This window comes from Oncorhynchus masou, chromosome 21, assembly GCF_036934945.1.
Source record: "Oncorhynchus masou masou isolate Uvic2021 chromosome 21, UVic_Omas_1.1, whole genome shotgun sequence".
In the NCBI taxonomy this organism is placed as follows: domain Eukaryota; kingdom Metazoa; phylum Chordata; class Actinopteri; order Salmoniformes; family Salmonidae; genus Oncorhynchus; species Oncorhynchus masou.
In genome coordinates, this window is record NC_088232.1 from 54353905 (window position 1) to 54372817 (window position 18913).

At 46.9% G+C, this 18913-nt stretch overlaps 1 protein-coding gene across 1 annotated transcript in view; it reads right to left on the minus strand.

Annotated features, from left to right (window-relative positions):
• LOC135508539 (E3 ubiquitin-protein ligase TRIM9-like) overlaps positions 1 to 18913 on the minus strand; it is a 130477-nt gene that overhangs the window by 38008 nt on the left and 73556 nt on the right. The window contains 1 exon segment of the mRNA XM_064928793.1: positions 1694 to 1804. Coding sequence (XP_064784865.1) covers positions 1694 to 1804 — 111 coding nt within the window.

Genomic DNA, 18913 nt, shown 5'->3' on the forward strand with positions numbered 1-18913 from the left:
TCCCCCTCCGCCCTCTCGCAGCATCCCCCTCCGCCCTCTCGCAGCATCCCCCTCCGCCCTCTCGCAGCATCACCCTCCGCGCTCTCGCAGCATCACCCTCCGCGCTCTCGCAGCATCACCCTCCGCCCTCTCGCAGCATCCCCCTCCGCCCTCTCGCAGCATCCCCCTCCGCGCTCTCGCAGCATCACCCTCCGCGCTCTCGCAGCATCACCCTCCGCGCTCTCGCAGCATCACCCTCCGCGCTCTCGCAGCATCACCCTCCGCCCTCTCGCAGAGCATCCCCCTCCGCGCTCTCGCAGCATCACCCTCCGCCCTCTCGCAGCATCCCCCTCCGCGCTCTCGCACCATCACCCTCCGCGCTCTCGCAGCATCACCCTCCGCCCTCTCGCAGCATCCCCCTCCGCGCTCTCGCAGCATCACCCTCCGCGCTCTCGCACCATCACCCTCCGCGCTCTCGCACCATCACCCTCCGCACTCTCCTCTCAGTGGACTGTAGAGGCTGATTTGACGCCACACGATGTGACATTGAAAAAAAAATGCTACGGCCTTGTAACTAACAAATGAGCATATAATACCTTCAGTAACACTGATGTAGCCAAAGGCCTGGGATCCAGAAAGTACCGTATGCACACCAGCTTTAGCTGTGAATGACGGCAGGTGACACAGACACCAAAAACTGGTTGCACACAAGGACTCAATTCCAACCAGATTTAAACCAGTTCTGACGATCAGTTCACCCAGCTTTGGCACACTTTCCTCTACTGCCCTCTACTGACCTGTAGGAACCCTCTGGGGTCGTTCTCTACTGACCTGTAGGAACCCTCTGGGGTCGTTCTCTACTGACCTGTAGGAACCCTCTGGGGTCGTTCTCTACTGACCTGTAGGAACCCTCTGGGGTCGTTCCCTACTGACCTGTAGGAATCCTCATCACTGCCCTCTACTGACCTGTAGGAACCCTCTGGGGTCGTTCTCTACTGACCTGTAGGAACCCTCTGGGGTCGTTCTCTACTGACCTGTAGGATCCCTCTGGGGTCGTTCCCTACTGACCTGTAGGAACCCTCTGGGGTCGTTCCCTACTGACCTGTAGGAACCCTCTGGGGTCGTTCTCTACTGACCTGTAGGAACCCTCTGGGGTCGTTTTCTACTGACCTGTAGGAACCCTCTGGGGTCGTTCTCTACTGACCTGTAGGAACCATCTGGGGTCGTTCCCTACTGACCTGTAGGAACCCTCTGGGGTCGTTCTCTACTGACCTGTAGGAACCCTCTGGGGTCGTTCTCTACTGACCTGTAGGAACCCTCTGGGGTCGTTCTCTACTGACCTGTAGGAACCCTCTGGGGTCGTTCTCTACTGACCTGTAGGAACCCTCTGGGGTCGTTCTCTACTGACCTGTAGGATCCCTCTGGGGTCGTTCCCTACTGACCTGTAGGAACCCTCTGGGGTCGTTCTCTACTGACCTGTAGGAACCCTCTGGGGTCGTTCTCTACTGACCTGTAGGAACCCTCTGGGGTCGTTCCCTACTGACCTGTAGGGACCCTCTGGGGTCGTTCCCTACTGACCTGTAGGAACCCTCTGGGGTCGTTCTCTACTGACCTGTAGGAACCCTCTGGGGTCGTTCTCTACTGACCTGTAGGAACCCTCTGGGGTCGTTCTCTACTGACCTGTAGGAATCCTCTGGGGTCGTTCTCTACTGACCTGTAGGAATCCGCTGGGGTCGTTCTCTTTGATGACCTCTAGACAATACTCCATCAGGCCTGTCGTCTGGCGCAGCTTCACCGTACAATGAGAGATCTGATCCCTCACCACCTGGGAGGTAGAGGGATCGAAGAAGGGAGAGAGAAGGAGAGAGATGTCAATGACATAAACACACAACTGTAAAGACAGCCCTGTAGCACATACAGTGAGATATTTGATCCCTCACCACCTGGGAGGTAGAGGGATCGAAGAAGGGAGAGAGAAGGAGAGAGATGTCAATGACATAAACACACAACTGTAAAGACAGCCCTGTAGCCCATACAGTGAGATATTTGATCCCTCACCACCTGGGAGGTAGAGGGATCGAAGAAGGGAGAGAGAAGGAGAGAGATGTCAATGACATAAACACACAACTGTAAAGACAGCCCTGTAGCCCATACAGTGAGATATCTGATCCCTCACCACCTGGGAGGTAGAGGGATCAAGAAGGGAGAGAGAAGGAGAGAGATGTCAATGACATAAACACACAACTGTAAAGACAGCCCTGTAGCCCATACAGTGAGATATCTGATCCCTCACCACCTGGGAGGTAGAGGGATCGAAGAAGGGAGAGAGAAGGAGAGAGATGTCAATGACATAAACACACAACTGTAAAGACAGCCCTGTAGCACATACAGTGAGATATCTGATCCCTCACCACCTAGGAGAGAGAGGGATCAAAGAAGGGAGAGGGAAAGAGAGAGGGATGGAGATCGAGGGAGAGGGAAAGAGAGAGGGATGGAGATCGAGGGAGAGGGAAAGAGAGAGGGATGGAGATCGAGAGAGAGGGAAAGAGAGAGGGATGGAGATTGAGGGAGAGGGAGAGAGAGAGAGGGATGGAGAGTAGAGAGAAAATAGAAGAGGAGGAGAGGGAAAATGTGGCATCGATAACAAAATGGTGATTAGTAGAGAGAGGACAAGAGGAGGAGACCATCTTAAGGCCACTGGTGTTATGCCTTGCAGTTTGAAACGTTAACCTAATGAGTCCCCAATGTTAATCTAATGTTAACCTAATGAGTCCCTAATGTTAACCTCATGTTAACCTAATGAGTCCCTAATGTTAATCTAATGTTAACCTAATGAGTCCCCAATGTTAATCTAATGTTAACCTAATGAGTCCCCAATGTTAACCTCATGTTAATCTAATGTTAACCTAATGAGTCCCTAATGTTAACCTAATGTTAACTTCATGTTAACCTAATGAGTCCCTAATGTTAATCTAATGTTAACCTAATGAGTCCCCAATGTTAATCTAATGTTAACCTAATGAATCCCTAATGTTGATCTAACGTTAACCTAATGAGTCCCTAATGTTGATCTAACGTTAACCTAATGAGTCCATAATGTTGATCTAACGTTAACCTAATGAGTCCCCAATGTTAACCTAATGAGTCCCTAATGTTGATCTAATGTTAACCTAATGTTAACCTAATGAGTCCCCAATGTTAATCTAATGTTAACCTAATGTTAACCTAATGAGTCCCCAATGTTAATCTAATGTTAACCTAATGAGTCCCCAATGTTAATCTAATGTTAACCTAATGTTGATCTAATGAGTCCCTAATGTTAACCTAATGTTAATCTAATGTTAACCTAATGAGTCCCTAATGTTAACCTAATGTTTCCCTAATGTTAACCTAATGTTTCCCTGGTGTTAACCTAATGTTTCCCAGGTGTTAACCTAATGAGTCCCTAACATTAACCTAATGTTTCCTTGGTGTTAACCTAATGTTTCCCTGGTGTTAACCTAATGTTTCTCTGGTGTTAACCTAATGTTTCCGTGGTGTTTCCCTGGTGTTAACCTAATGTTTCCCTGGTGTTAACCTAATGTTTCCCAGGTGTTAACCTAATGTTTCCCAGGTGTTAACCTAATGTTTCCCAGGTGTTAACCTAATGAGTCCCTGGTGTTAACCTAATGTTTCCCTGGTGTTAACCTAATGTTTCCCTGGTGTTAACCTAATGTTTCCCTGGTGTTAACCTAACCTTTCCCTGGTGTTAACCTAATGTTTCCCTGGTGTTAACCTAATGTTTCCTTGGTGTTAACCTAATGTTTCTCTGGTGTTAACCTAATGTTTCCGTGGTGTTTCCCTGGTGTTAACCTAATGTTTCCCTGGTGTTAACCTAATGTTTCCCTGGTGTTAACCTAATGTTTCCCAGGTGTTAACCTAATGTTTCCCTGGTGTTAACCTAATGTTTCCCAGGTGTTAACCTAATGAGTCCCTGGTGTTAACCTAATGTTTCCCTGGTGTTAACCTAATGTTTCCCTGGTGTTAACCTAATGAGTCCCTAACATTAACCTAATGTTTCCCTGGTGTTAACCTAATGTTTCCGTGGTGTTTCCCTGGTGTTAACCTAATGTTTCCCAGGTGTTAACCTAATGTTTCCCTGGTGTTAACCTAATGTTTCCCTGGTGTTAACCTAATGTTTCCCTGGTGTTAACCTAATGAGTCCCTAACATTAACCTAATGTTTCCCTGGTGTTAACCTAATGTTTCCCTGGTGTTAACCTAATGTTTCCCTGGTGTTAACCTAATGAGTCCCTAACATTAACCTAATGTTTCCCTGTTGTTAACCTAATGTTTCCCTGGTGTTAACCTAACGTTTCCCAGGTGTTAACCTAATGAGTCCCTGGTGTTAACCTAACGTTTCCCTGGTGTTAACCTAATGTTTCCCTGGTGTTAACCTAATGAGTCCCTGGTGTTAACCTAACGTTTCCCTGGTGTTAACCTAACGTTTCCCTGGTGTTAACCTAATGTTTCCTTGGTGTTAACCTAATGTTTCTCTGGTGTTAACCTAATGTTTCCTTGGTGTTAACCTAATGTTTCCTTGGTGTTAACCTAACATTAACCTAATGTTTCCCTGGTGTTAACCTAATGTTTCCTTGGTGTTAACCTAATGTTTCCTTGGTGTTAACCTAACATTAACCTAATGTTTCCTTGGTGTTAACCTAATGTTTCCTTGGTGTTAACCTAACATTAACCTAATGTTTCCCTGGTGTTAACCTAATGTTTCCTTGGTGTTAACCTAATGTTTCCCAGGTGTTAACCTAATGAGTCCCTGGTGTTAACCTAACCTTTCCCTGGTGTTAACCTAATGTTTCCCTGGTGTTAACCTAATGAGTCCCTGGTGTTAACCTAATGAGTCCCTGGTGTTAACCTAACGTTTCCCTGGTGTTAACCTAACGTTTCCCTGGTGTTAACCTAATGTTTCCCTGGTGTTAACCTAACGTTTCCCTGGTGTTAACCTAACGTTTCCCTGGTGTTAACCTAATGTTTCCCTGGTGTTAACCTAACGTTTCCCTGGTGTTAACCTAATGAGTCCCTAATATTAACCTAATGTTTCCCTGGTGTAGTTTGCAGCATATCCATAAAAACACTGTTTATGGTATACTGGTATAGAGGACTTGCAGTTGCATCACAAATCACCTAGCAACCATTCCAGGCGCCATGTTGGAAGACCAGACTCTCTCTGTCTGGTGGAAGTCCTCCGAACCGTCCACATGGAGTTGTTTTGCTACCACTGACTGGAAACTTCGGGAAGATTGCTCATTGTTTCATTTTTTTCAAAAGACACATGAAAAAGGGTGGCAGTGGGAGAACCTATTCAAGTAAGTGAAAACACAATAATACAGACGTTTTCTTGTGTGATGTTTTCTGTCCTCGGATACAAAGAGCCGTTAAACCCTGTTTACAGATGAAGAGGTCCTAATAAATGTCCCAAGAGAAATAAGGGCACATCCTTGTATACCATGGATTATAGGTGTGTCAGCAAACAAAAACAAAAATACAGTTTAAAAGTCACATATAATGTATAAACCTATTACAACTGGAGCCGGGCAACCCTGTTGGGTGTGCAGGGTTCTGTTCCAACCCAGCACTAATAATACACATGATTCAACTGATCAAACCTAATGAGTTAAAAATCAAGTGTTCTATTTCTGGGCTGGAATAGAAGTCTGTTCCTCCAGTAGATCTATTTCTGGGCTGGAATAGAAGTCTGTTCCTCCAGTAGATCTATTACTGGGCTGGAATAGAAGTCTGTTCCTCCAGTAGATCTATTTCTGGGCTGGAATAGAAGTCTGTTCCCCCAGTATATCTATTTCTGGACTGGAATAGAAGTCTGTTCCCCCAGTAGATCTATTACTGGGCTGGAATAGAAGTCTGTTCCTCCAGTAGATCTATTTCTGGACTGGAATAGAAGTCTGTTCCACCAGTATATCTATCTCTGGGCTGGAATAGAAGTCTGTTCCTCCAGTATATCTATCTCTGGGCTGGAATAGAAGTCTGTTCCTCCAGTAGATCTATTACTGGGCTGGAATAGAAGTCTGTTCCTCCAGTAGATCTATTACTGGGCTGGAATAGAAGTCTGTTCCTCCAGTAGATCTATTACTGGGCTGGAATAGAAGTCTGTTCCTCCAGTAGATCTATTACTGGGCTGGAATAGAAGTCTGTTCCTCCAGTAGATCTATTACTGGGCTGGAATAGAAGTCTGTTCCTCCAGTAGATCTATAACTGGGCTGGAATAGAAGTCTGATCCTCCAGTAGATCTATTTCTGGACTGGAATAGAAGTCTGTTCCCCCAGTAGATCTATCTCTGGGCTGGAATAGAAGTCTGTTCCTCCAGTAGATCTATTTCTGGGCTGGAATAGAAGCCTGTTCCTCCAGTAGATCTATTTCTGGGCTGGAATAGAAGTCTGTTCCTCCAGTAGATCTATTACTGGGCTGGAATAGAAGTCTGTTCCTCCAGTAGATCTATTTCAGGACTGGAATAGAAGTCTGTTCCCCCAGTAGATCTATTTCTGGACTGGAATAGAAGTCTGTTCCCCCAGTATATATATTTCTGGGCTGGAATAGAAGTCTGTTCCTCCAGTAGATCTATTACTGGGCTGGAATAGAAGTCTGTTCCTCCAGTAGATCTATTTCTGGACTGGAATAGAAGTCTGTTCCCCCAGTAGATCTATCTCTGGGCTGGAATAGAAGTCTGTTCCTCCAGTAGATCTATTTCTGGGCTGGAATAGAAGTCTGTTCCTCCAGTAGATCTATTACTGGGCTGGAATAGAAGTCTGTTCCTCCAGTAGATCTATCTCTGGGCTGGAATAGAAGTCTGTTCCTCCAGTAGATCTATTACTGGGCTGGAATAGAAGTCTGTTCCTCCAGTAGATCTATTACTGGGCTGGAATAGAAGTCTGTTCCTCCAGTAGATCTATCTCTGGGCTGGAATAGAAGTCTGTTCCTCCAGTAGATCTATTACTGGGCTGGAATAGAAGTCTGTTCCTCCAGTAGATCTATTTCTGGGCTGGAATAGAAGTCTGTTCCTCCAGTAGATCTATTACTGGGCTGGAATAGAAGTCTGTTCCCCCAGTAGATCACTGAGCAGTGGAGCGATGGTTGGCCACCACTGGTATTGACTTAAAAATATAAAAAAATCACCTGAAATTATTCTTTAGTGATATAATATCGTACTTGTTACTAAGATGTCTAACATATTGTATGAGTTTGCTTACTTGCACACTTTGAAATGATATAAAATAGTGTTGATTCTTGGAAGTGAAGTGTTTCAACTAATCCTGCAATAAACGTATTTGTTTAATGTGTCTGTTTCTATGTTGTATCTCAAATGAACATGACCTTTTTGTTCAGTCTTAAGCTCTCCAATTAGTTTTTGATTGTCAATTTCAGGATGTGAGTCATGTGAACCCGTTATGCAGCTGATAATGGCATGCAGCAACACTAATGCAGCCATAGACCTACAGCGGTGGTTCCCAACTCCAGTCCTCCAGTACCCCAACAGCCCAACTCCAGTCCTCCAGTACCCCAACAGCCCAACTCCAGTCCTCCAGTACCCCCAACAGCCCAACTCCAGTCCTCCCAACCACCCAACTCCAGTCCTCCAGTACCCCAACAGCCCAACTCCAGTCCTCCAGTAACCCAACAGTCCAACTCCAGTCCTCCAGTACCCCCAACAGCCCAACTCCAGTCCTCCAGTACCCCCAACAGCCCAACTCCAGTCCTCCAGTACCCCAACAGCCCAACTCCAGTCCTCCAGTAACCCAACAGCCCAACTCCAGTCCTCCAGTACCCCCAACAGCCCAACTCCAGTCCTCCCAACAGTCCAACTCCAGTCCTCCAGTACCCCAACAGCCCAACTCCAGTCCTCCAGTACCCCCAACAGCCCAACTCCAGTCCTCCAGTACCCCAACAGCCCAACTCCAGTCCTCCAGTACCCCCAACAGCCCAACTCCAGTCCTCCAGTACCCCCAACAGCCCAACTCCAGTCCTCCAGTACCCCCAACAGCCCAACTCCAGTCCTCCAGTACCCCAACAGCCCAACTTCAGTCCTCCAGTACCCCCAACCACCCAACTCCAGTCCTCCAGTACCCCAACCGCCCAACTCCAGTCCTCCAGTACCCCCAACCGCCCAACTCCAGTCCTCCAGTACCTCCAACAGCCCAACTCCAGTCCTCCACTACCGCCAACAGCCCAACTCCAGTCCTCCAGTACCCCCAACCGCCCAACTCCAGTCCTCCAGTACCCCAACAGCCCAACTCCAGTCCCCCCAACTGCCCAACTCCAGTCCTCCAGTACCCCCAACAACACACATTGTTGTTGTAGCTTAGGACAAACATACCTAATTGAACTTATTGAGGGCCTGATGATTAGTTGACAAGTTGAATCAGGTATGTTTGTTTGTTTATTTTAAATTTTAAATTTCACCTTTATTTAACCAGGTAGGCCAGTTGAGAACAAGTTCTCATTTATAACTGCAACCTGGCCAAGATAAAGCATAGCAGTGTGAACAGACAACACAGAGTTACACATGGGATAACGAAATGTACAGTCATTAACACAATAGAACAATATACAGTGCCTTGCGAAAGTATTCGGCCCCCTTGAACTTTGCGACCTTTTGCCACATTTCAGGCTTCAAACATAAAGATATAAAACTGTATTTTTTTGTGAAGAATCAACAACAAGTGGGACACAATCATGAAGTGGAACGACATTTATTGGATGTTTAAAACTTTTTTAACAAATAAAAAACTGAAAGATTGGGCGTGCAAAATTATTCAGCCCCTTTACTTTCAGTGCAGCAAACTCTCTCCAGAAGTTCAGTGAGGATCTCTGAATGATCCAATGTTGACCTAAATGACTAATGATGATAAATACAATCCACCTGTGTGTAATCAAATCTCCGTATAAATGCACCTGCACTGTGATAGTCTCAGAGGTCCGTTAAAAGCGCAGAGAGCATCATGAAGAACAAGGAACACACCAGGCAGGTCCGAGATACTGTTGTGAAGAAGTTTAAAGCCGGATTTGGATACAAAAAGATTTCCCAAGCTTTAAACATCCCAAGGAGCACTGTGCAAGCGATAATATTGAAATGGAAGGAGTATCAGACCACTGCAAATCTACCAAGACCTGGCCGTCCCTCTAAACTTTCAGCTCATACAAGGAGAAGACTGATCAGAGATGCAGCCAAGAGGCCCATGATCACTCTGGATGAACTACAGAGATCTACAGCTGAGGTGGGAGACTCTGTCCATAGGACAACAATCAGTCGTATATTACACAAATCTGGCCTTTATGGAAGAGTGGCAAGAAGAAAGCCATTTCTTAAAGATATCCATAAAAAGTGTCCTTTAAAGTTTGCCACAAGCCACCTGGGAGACACACCAAACATGTGGAAGAAGGTGCTCTGGTCAGATGAAACCAAAATTGAACTTTTTGGCAACAATGCAAAACGTTATGTTTGGCGTAAAAGCAACACAGCATATCACCCTGAACACACCATACCCACTGTCAAACATGGTGGTGGCAGCATCATGGTTTGGGCCTGCTTTTCTTCAGCAGGGACAGGGAAGATGGTTAAAATTGATGGGAAGATGGATGGAGCCAAATACAGGACCATTCTGGAAGAAAACCTGATGGAGTCTGCAAAAGACCTGAGACTGGGACGGAGATTTGTCCTCCAACAAGACAATGATCCAAAACATAAAGCAAAATCTACAATGGAATGGTTCAAAAATAAACATATCCAGGTGTTAGAATGACCAAGTCAAAGTCCAGAACTGAATCCAATCGAGAATCTGTGGAAAGAACTGAAAACTGCTGTTCACAAATGCTCTCCATCCAACCTCACTGAGCTCGAGCTGTTTTGCAAGGAGGAATGGGAAAAAAATTCAGTCTCTCGATGTGCAAAACTGATAGAGACATACCCCAAGCGACTTACAGCTGTGATCGCAGCAAAAGGTGGCGCTACAAAGTATTAACTTAAGGGGGCTGAATAATTTTGCACGCCCAATTTTTCAGTTTTTGATTTGTTAAAAAAGTTTGAAATATCCAATAAATGTCGTTCCACTTCATGATTGTGTCCCACTTGTTGTTGATTCTTCACAAAAAAATACAGTTTTATATCTTTGTTTGAAGCCTGAAATGTGGCAAAAGGTCGCAAAGTTCAAGGGGGCCGAATACTTTTGCAAGGCACTGTATATACAGTGTGTGCAAATATAGTAAGGAGGTAAGGAGGTAAGGCAATAAATAGGCCATAGTGGCTAAATAATTACAATTTAGCATTAACTCTGGAGTGATAGATGTGCAGAAGATGAATGTGCAAGTAGAGATACTGGGGTGCAAAGGAGCAAAAATAATGAATAAGAACATGGGGATGAGGTAGTTGGGTGGTCTATTTACAGATGGCCTGTGTACAGGTGCAATGATCTTTAAGCTGCTCTGACAGCTGATGCTTAAAGCTAGTGAGGGAGATATAAGACTCCAGCTTCAGTGAGTTTTGCTATTCGTTCCAGTCATTGGCAGCAGAGAACTGGAAGGAAGTGCGGCCAAAGGAAGAATTGGCTTTGGGGATGACCAGTGAGATATACCTGCTGGAGCGCGTGCTACGGGTGGGTGCTGCTATGGTGACCAGTGAGCTGAGATAAGGCGGGGCTTTACCTAGCAAAGACTTATAGATAACCTGGAGCCAATGGGTTTGGCGACAAATATGAAGTGAGGGCCAGCCAACGAGAGCATACAGGTCACAGTGGTGGGTAGTATATGGGGCTATAATGACAAAACAGATGGCACTGTGATAGACTACATCCAATTTGCTGAGTAGAGTGTTGGAGGCTATTTTGTAAATGACCTCTGCCGAAGTCGAGGATCGGTAGTATAGTCAGTTGTACGAGGGTATGTTTGGCAGCATGTGTGAAGGTTGCTTTGTTGCAAAATAGGAAGCCGATTCTAGATTGAATTGAATTTTAACGAGGTTAAGAAGAATCCTAGTGTGTCAGCTAAAGACTTACAGAAATCTCTGGAACATGCTAACATCTCTGTTCACGTGTCTACAATACATTAAAACACTAAACAAGAATGATGTCCATTAGAGGACACCACAGAAGAAGAAAAAAACAATGCTGCACTTCTGAAGTTTGCAAAAGTGCACCTGGATGTTCCACAGCGCTACTGGCAAAATATTCTGTGGACAGATGAAACTAAAGTTGAGTTGTTTGGAAGGAAAACAAAACACTATGTGTGGATTAAAAAAGGCACAGAACACCAACATCAAAACCTCATCCCAACTGTAAAGTCTGGTGGAGGGAGCATCATGGTTTGGGGCTGCTTTGCTGCCTTAGGGCCTGGACAGCTTTCTATCATCAACGGAAAAATGAATTCCAAAGTTTATCAAGACATTTTGCAGGAGAATGTAAGGCTATCTGTCCGCCAATTGAAGCTCCACAGAAGTTGGGTGACGCAACAGGACAACGACCCAAAACACAGAAGTAAATCAACAACAGAATGGCTTCAACAGAAGAAAATACCACTTCTGGAGTGGCCCAGTCAGAGTCCTGACCTCAACCCGATTGAGATTCTATGGCATGACCTCAAGAGAGCAGTTCACAACAGACAACCTAAGAATATTTCTGAACTGAAACAGTTTTTGTGGTGTATTGAGGAAAGTATTATATGTTAATGAGTTTAGATGTAAAATGGTTGCAAATAGCCAATGGGATTCGTATACAGGGGGTTGAGTTATTTGAATTAACAAATTACAATGGGGCTTCCGTTCTTGCATTGAAGTGATTGGATTACGAGATGCAAGGGAGGTCAAAGTTCAATGATGTGTTGGAGAGTTGGGCTGAAGATACTGTAGAGAGTAGAGGGGGTTGGGCTGAAGACACTGTAGAGAGTAGAGGGGGTTGGGCTGAAGACACTGTAGAGAGTAGAGGGGGTTGGGCTGAAGACACTGTAGAGAGTAGAGGGGGTTGGGCTGAAGACACTGTAGAGAGTAGAGGGGGTTGGGCTGAAGACACTGTAGAGAGTAGAGGGGGTTGGGCTGAAGACACTGTAGAGAGTAGAGGGGGTTGGGCAGGAGACTGTAGAGAGTAGAGGGGGTTGGGCTGGAGACTGTAGAGAGTAGAGGGGGTTGGGCTGAAGACACTGTAGAGAGTAGAGGGGGTTGGGCAGGAGACTGTAGAGAGTAGAGGGGGTTGGGCAGGAGACTGTAGAGAGTAGAGGGGGTTGGGCTGGAGACTGTAGAGAGTAGAGGGGGTTGGGCTGGAGACTGTAGAGAGTAGAGGGGGTTGGGCAGGAGACTGTAGAGAGTAGAGGGGGTTGGGCTGGAGACTGTAGAGAATAGAGGGGGTTGGGCAGGAGAGTGTAGAGAGAAGTCGACTGGAATGTGTTACGGAGATGAAATAAATCTGTTCCGTTTATTATAAGTACGCTCTGGAGTCTTCAGTAAAAGAACCCTGATCTGCAACTACAGAAAACGTTTGGTTGAGGTTATTGCTGCCAAAGGAGGGTCAACCAGTTATTAAATCCAAGAGCTCACATACTTTTCCCACCCTGCACTGTGAACGTTTACACGGTGTGTTCAATAAAGACATGAACATTTATAATTGTTTGTATGTTATTTGTTTAAGCAGACTAGACGGTGTTTGTCTATTGTTGTGACCTAGATGAAGATCAGATCACATGTTATGACCAATGTATGCAGAAATGACTAATGTATGCAGAAATGACCAATGTATGCAGAAATGCAGGTAATCAATAATAATAATAAATAATAAATTTAGTTGACACTAGGTTTCTTCTTAACAACATTGAGCATTCTGCTCTGTGCTCTTGCAGTCTGACTCCTGACTTCAATTCACTTTTGGAGAAGTCATTAGCCTCGGGGTTCACATACTTTTTCCAACCTACAATTATGTTTTCAATATAGACAAGAAAAAAGCAGACAGGCATCGAGGCATTCAGTTACTGTTTGATTGAACGTTAGAAATGGGTAAAACAAGTGACCTAAGAGAGTTTGAGCGTGGTATGACCGTCCGTGCCAGGCGTATCCAGTATCTCAGAAACGGCCGCCCTCCTGGGCTTTTCACGCACGACAGAGTCTAGGGTTTACAGAGAACGGTGTGACAAACATCCAGTCAGTGGCAGTTCTGTGGCTGAAAGCAGCTTGTTGGTGAGGGGGGGGTCGAAGGAGAATGGCAAGAATCAGGCCACAAACAGACAAATAACAGCAGTACAACAGTGGTGTGCAGAACTTTTTATTTTTTTATTTTACCTTTATTTAACTCAGCAAGTCAGTTAAGAACTAATTCTTATCGTAAATGACGGCCTAGGAACAATGGGTACTACTGCCTGTTCAGGGGCAGAACGACAGATTTGTACCTTGTCAGCACGGGGATTCGAACTTGCAACCTTTCGGTTACTAGTCCAACGCTCTAACCACTAGGCTACCCTGCCGCCCCAAATGACATCTCTGAGTGGACAACTCGTCGGTTCTTGTCACGGGTGGCCTTTTGCAGCAGACGACCACACCGGGTTCCTATCAGCTAAAAACAAGAAGAAGAGGATCCAGTGGGCAACGCCATCACCAACACGACATCCCGGTTCCTGTTGTGTCATGCTGAGTCAGCAGCGTGAGTCCATGGCCCCACCCTGCCTGGTGTCAACGGTACAGGCTAGTGGAGGCGACGCTCCCCATCCAACCTGCTGATGGCAGAGTCAGGATTTGGCGTCAGCAGCGTGAGTCCATGGCCCCACCCTGCACGGTGTCAACGGTACAGGCTGGTGGTGGTGGTGGTGTAACGGTACAGGCTGGTGGTGGTGGTGGTGTAACGGTACAGGCTGGTAGTGGTGGTGGTGTAACAGTACAGGCTGGTGGTGGTGGTGGTGTAACGGTACAGGCTGGTGGTGGTGGTGGTGTAACGGTACAGGCTGGTAGTGGTGGTGGTGTAACAGTACAGGCTGGTGGTGGTGGTGGTGTAACGGTACAGGCTGGTGGTGGTGTAACAGTACAGGCTGGTGGTGGTGTAACGGTACAGGCTGGTGGTGGTGGTGTAACGGTACAGGCTGGTAGTGGTGGTGGTGTAACGGTACAGGCTGGTGGTGGTGGTGGTGGTGTAACGGTACAGGCTGGTGGTGGTGTAACGGTACAGGCTGGTGGTGGTGGTGGTGTAACGGTACAGGCTGGTGGTGGTGGTGTAACGGTACAGGCTGGTGGTGGTGGTGGTGTAACGGTACAGGCTGGTGGTGGTGGTGGTGTAACGGTACAGGCTGGTGGTGGTGGTGGTGTAACAGTACAGGCTGGTGGTGGTGGTGGTGTAACGGTACAGGCTGGTAGTGGTGGTGGTGTAACGGTACAGGCTGGTGGTGGTGGTGTAACGGTACAGGCTGGTGGTGGTGGTGGTGTAACGGTACAGGCTGGTAGTGGTGGTGGTGTAACGGTACAGGCTGGTAGTGGTGGTGGTGTAACGGTACAGGCTGGTGGTGGTGGTGGTGTAACGGTACAGGCTGGTGGTGGTGGTGGTGTAACGGTACAGGCTGGTGGTGGTGTAACAGTACAGGCTGGTGGTGGTGTAACGGTACAGGCTGGTGGTGGTGGTGGTGTAACGGTACAGGCTGGTGGTGGTGGTGGTGTAACGGTACAGGCTGGTGGTGGTGGTGGTGTAACGGTACAGGCTGGTGCTGGTGGTGGTGTAACGGTACAGGCTGGTGCTGGTGGTGGTGTAACGGTACAGGCTGGTGGTGGTGGTGGTGTAACGGTACAGGCTGGTGGTAGTGGTGTAACGGTACAGGCTGGTGGTGGTGGTGGTGGTGGTGGTGGTGGTGGTGGTGTGACGGTACAGGCTGGTGGTGGTGGTGGTGGTGTAACAGTACAGGCTGGTGGTGGTGGTGGTGTAACGGTACAGGCTGGTAGTGCTGGTGGTGGTGTAACGGTACAGGCTGGTAGTGGTGGTGGTGTAACGGTACAGGCTGGTGGTGGTGGTGGTGTAACGGTACAGGCTGGTAGTGCTGGTGGTGGTGTAACGGTACAGGCTGGTGGTGGTGGTGGTGTAACGGTACAGGCTGGTAGTGGTGGTGGTGTAACGGTACAGGCTGGTGGTGGTGGTGGTGTAACGGTACAGGCTGGTGGTGGTGGTGGTGTAACGGTACAGGCTGGTGGTGGTGGTGGTGGTGGTGGTGTGACGGTACAGGCTGGTAGTGGTGGTGGTGGTGGTGTAACGGTACAGGCTGGTGGTGGTGGTGGTGGTGTAACGGTACAGGCTGGTAGTGGTGGTGGTGGTGTAACGGTACAGGCTGGTGGTGGTGGTGGTGTAACGGTACAGGCTGGTGGTGGTGGTGGTGGTGGTGGTGTAACGGTACAGGCTGGTGGTGGTGGTGGTGGTGGTGGTGGTGTAACGGTACAGGCTGGTGGTGGTGGTCCTGGTGGTGGTGGTGGTGGTGGTGGTGTAACGGTACAGGCTGGTAGTGGTAGTGATGTAACGGTACAGGCTGGTGGTGGTAGTGGTGGTGGTGGTGGTGTAACGGTACAGGCTGGTGGTGGTGGTGGTGTAACGGTACAGGCTGGTGGTGGTGGTGGTGGTGGTGGTGTAACGGTACAGGCTGGTGGTGGTGGTGGTGTAACGGTACAGGCTGGTGGTGGTGGTCCTGGTGGTGGTGGTGGTGGTGGTGGTGTAACGGTACAGGCTGGTGGTGGTGGTGGTGTAACGGTACAGGCTGGTGGTGGTGGTGGTGTAAGAGACAGCCTTCTTCTAGATGAGTATATACCTAATAAAGCAGGGTCCAGCCCTCTTCTAGATGAGTATATACCTAACAAAGCAGGGTCCAGCCCTGTTCTAGATGAGTATATACCTAATAAAGCAGGGTCCAGCCCTCTTCTAGATGAGTATATACCTAATAAAGCAGGGTCCAGCCCTCTTCTAGATGAGTATATACCTAATAAAGCAGGGTCCAGCCCTGTTCTAGATGAGTATATACCTAATAAAGCAGGGTCCAGCCCTGTTCTAGATGAGTATATACCTAACAAAGCAGGGTCCAGCCCTGTTCTAGATGAGTATATACCTAATAAAGCAGGGTCCAGCCCTGTACTAGATGAGTATATACCTAATAAAGCAGGGTCCAGCCCTCTTCTAGATGAGTATATACCTAATAAAGCAGGGTCCAGCCCTCTTCTAGATGAGTATATACCTAATAAAGCAGGGTCCAGCCCTCTTCTAGATGAGAATATACCTAATAAAGCAGGGTCCAGCCCTGTACTAGATGAGTATATACCTAATAAAGCAGGGTCCAGCCCTGTACTAGATGAGTATATACCTAACAAAGCAGGGTCCAGCCCTCTTCTAGATGAGTATATACCTAATAAAGCAGGGTCCAACCCTGTTCTAGATGAGTATATACCTAATAAAGCAGGGTCCAGCCCTCTTCTAGATGAGTATATACCTAATAAAGCAGGGTCCAGCCCTGTACTAGATGAGTATATACCTAATAAAGCAGGGTCCAGCCCTGTACTAGATGAGTATATACCTAATAAAGCGGGGTCCAGCCCTCTTCTAGATGAGTATATACCTAATAAAGCAGGGTCCAGCCCTCTTCTAGATGAGTATATACCTAATAAAGCAGGGTCCAGCCCTCTTCTAGATGAGTATATACCTAATAAAGCAGGGTCCAGCCCTCTTCTAGATGAGTATATACCTAATAAAGCAGGGTCCAGCCCTGTACTAGATGAGTATATACCTAACAAAGCAGGGTCCAGCCCTCTTCTAGATGAGTATATACCTAATAAAGCAGGGTCCAGCCCTCTTCTAGATGAGTATATACCTAACAAAGCAGGGTCCAGCCCTCTTCTAGATGAGTATATACCTAATAAAGCAGGGTCCAGCCCTGTTCTAGATGAGTATATACCTAATAAAGCAGGGTCCAACCCTGTTCTAGATGAGTATATTCCTAATAAAGCAGGGTCCAGCCCTCTTCTAGATGAGTATATACCTAATAAAGCAGGGTCCAGCCCTCTTCTAGATGAGTATATACCTAACAAAGCAGGGTCCAGCCCTGTTCTAGATGAGTATATACCTAACAAAGCAGGGTCCAGCCCTCTTCTAGATGAGTATATACCTAATAAAGCAGGGTCCAGCCCTCTTCTAGATGAGTATATACCTAATAAAGCAGGGTCCAGCCCTCTTCTAGATGAGTATATACCTAACAAAGCAGGGTCCAGCCCTCTTCTAGATGAGCATATACCTAATAAAGTGGGGTCCAGCCCTCTTCTAGATGAGTATATACCTAATAAAGTGGGGTCCAGCCCTCTTCTAGATGAGTATATACCTAACAAAGCAGGGTCCAGCCCTCTTCTAGATGAGTATATACCTAACAAGCCCTCTTCTAGATGAGTATATACAGGGTCCAGCCCTCTTCTAGATGAGTATATACCTAATAAAGCAGGGTCCAACCCTGTTCTAGATGAGTATATACCTAATAAAGCAGGGTCCAGCCCTCTTCTAGATGAGTATATACCTAATAAAGCAGGGTCCAGCCCTCTTCTAGATGAGTATATACCTAACAAAGCAGGGTCCAGCCCTCTTCTAGATGAGTATATACCTAATAAAGCAGGGTCCAGCCCTCTTCTAGATGAGTATATACCTAATAAAGATCCAGCCCTCTTCTAGATGAGTATATACCTAACAAAGCAGGGTCCAGCCCTCTTCTAGATGAGTATATACCTAATAAAGCAGGGTCCAGCCCTCTTCTAGATGAGTATATACCTAATAAAGCAGGGTCCAGCCCTCTTCTAGATGAGTATATACCTAATAAAGCAGGGTCCAGCCCTGTACTAGATGAGTATATACCTAACAAAGCAGGGTCCAGCCCTCTTCTAGATGAGTATATACCTAACAAAGCGGGGTCCAGCCCTCTTCTAGATGAGTATATACCTAACAAAGCAGGGTCCAGCCCTCTTCTAGATGAGTATATACCTAACAAAGCAGGGCCCAGCCCTCTTCTAGATGAGTATATACCTAACAAAGCAGGGTCCAGCCCTCTTCTAGATGAGTATATACCTAATAAAGCAGGGTCCAGCCCTGTACTAGATGAGTATATACCTAACAAAGTGGGGTCCAGCCCTCTTCTAGATGAGTATATACCTAATAAAGCAGGGCCCAGCCCTCTTCTAGATGAGTATATACCTAACAAAGCGGGGTCCAGCCCTCTTCTAGATGAGTATATACCTAACAAAGCGGGGTCCAGCCCTCTTCTAGATGAGTATATACCTAACAAAGCAGGGTCCAGCCCTCTTCTAGATGAGTATATACCTAACAAAGCAGGGCCCAGCCCTCTTCTAGATGAGTATATACCTAACAAAGCAGGGTCCAGCCCTCTTCTAGATGAGTATATACCTAACAAAGCGGGGCCCAGCCCTCTTCTAGATGAGTATATACCTAACAAAGTGGGGTCCAGCCCTCTTCTAGATGAGTATATACCTAACAAAGCAGGGTCCAGCCCTCTTCTAGATGAGTATATACCTAACAAAGCGGGGTCCAGCCCTCTTCTAGATGAGTATATACCTAACAAAGCAGGGTCCAGCCCTCTTCTAGATGAGTATATACCTAACAAAGCAGGGCCCAGCCCTCTTCTAGATGAGTATATACCTAACAAAGCAGGGTCCAGCCCTCTTCTAGATGAGTATATACCTAATAAAGCAGGGTCCAGCCCTGTACTAGATGAGTATATACCTAACAAAGTGGGGTCCAGCCCTCTTCTAGATGAGTATATACCTAATAAAGCAGGGCCCAGCCCTGTTCTAGATGAGTATATGCCTAACAAAGCGGGGTCCAGCCCTGTTCTAGATGAGTATATACCTAACAAAGCGGGGTCCAGCCCTGTACTAGATGAGTATATACCTA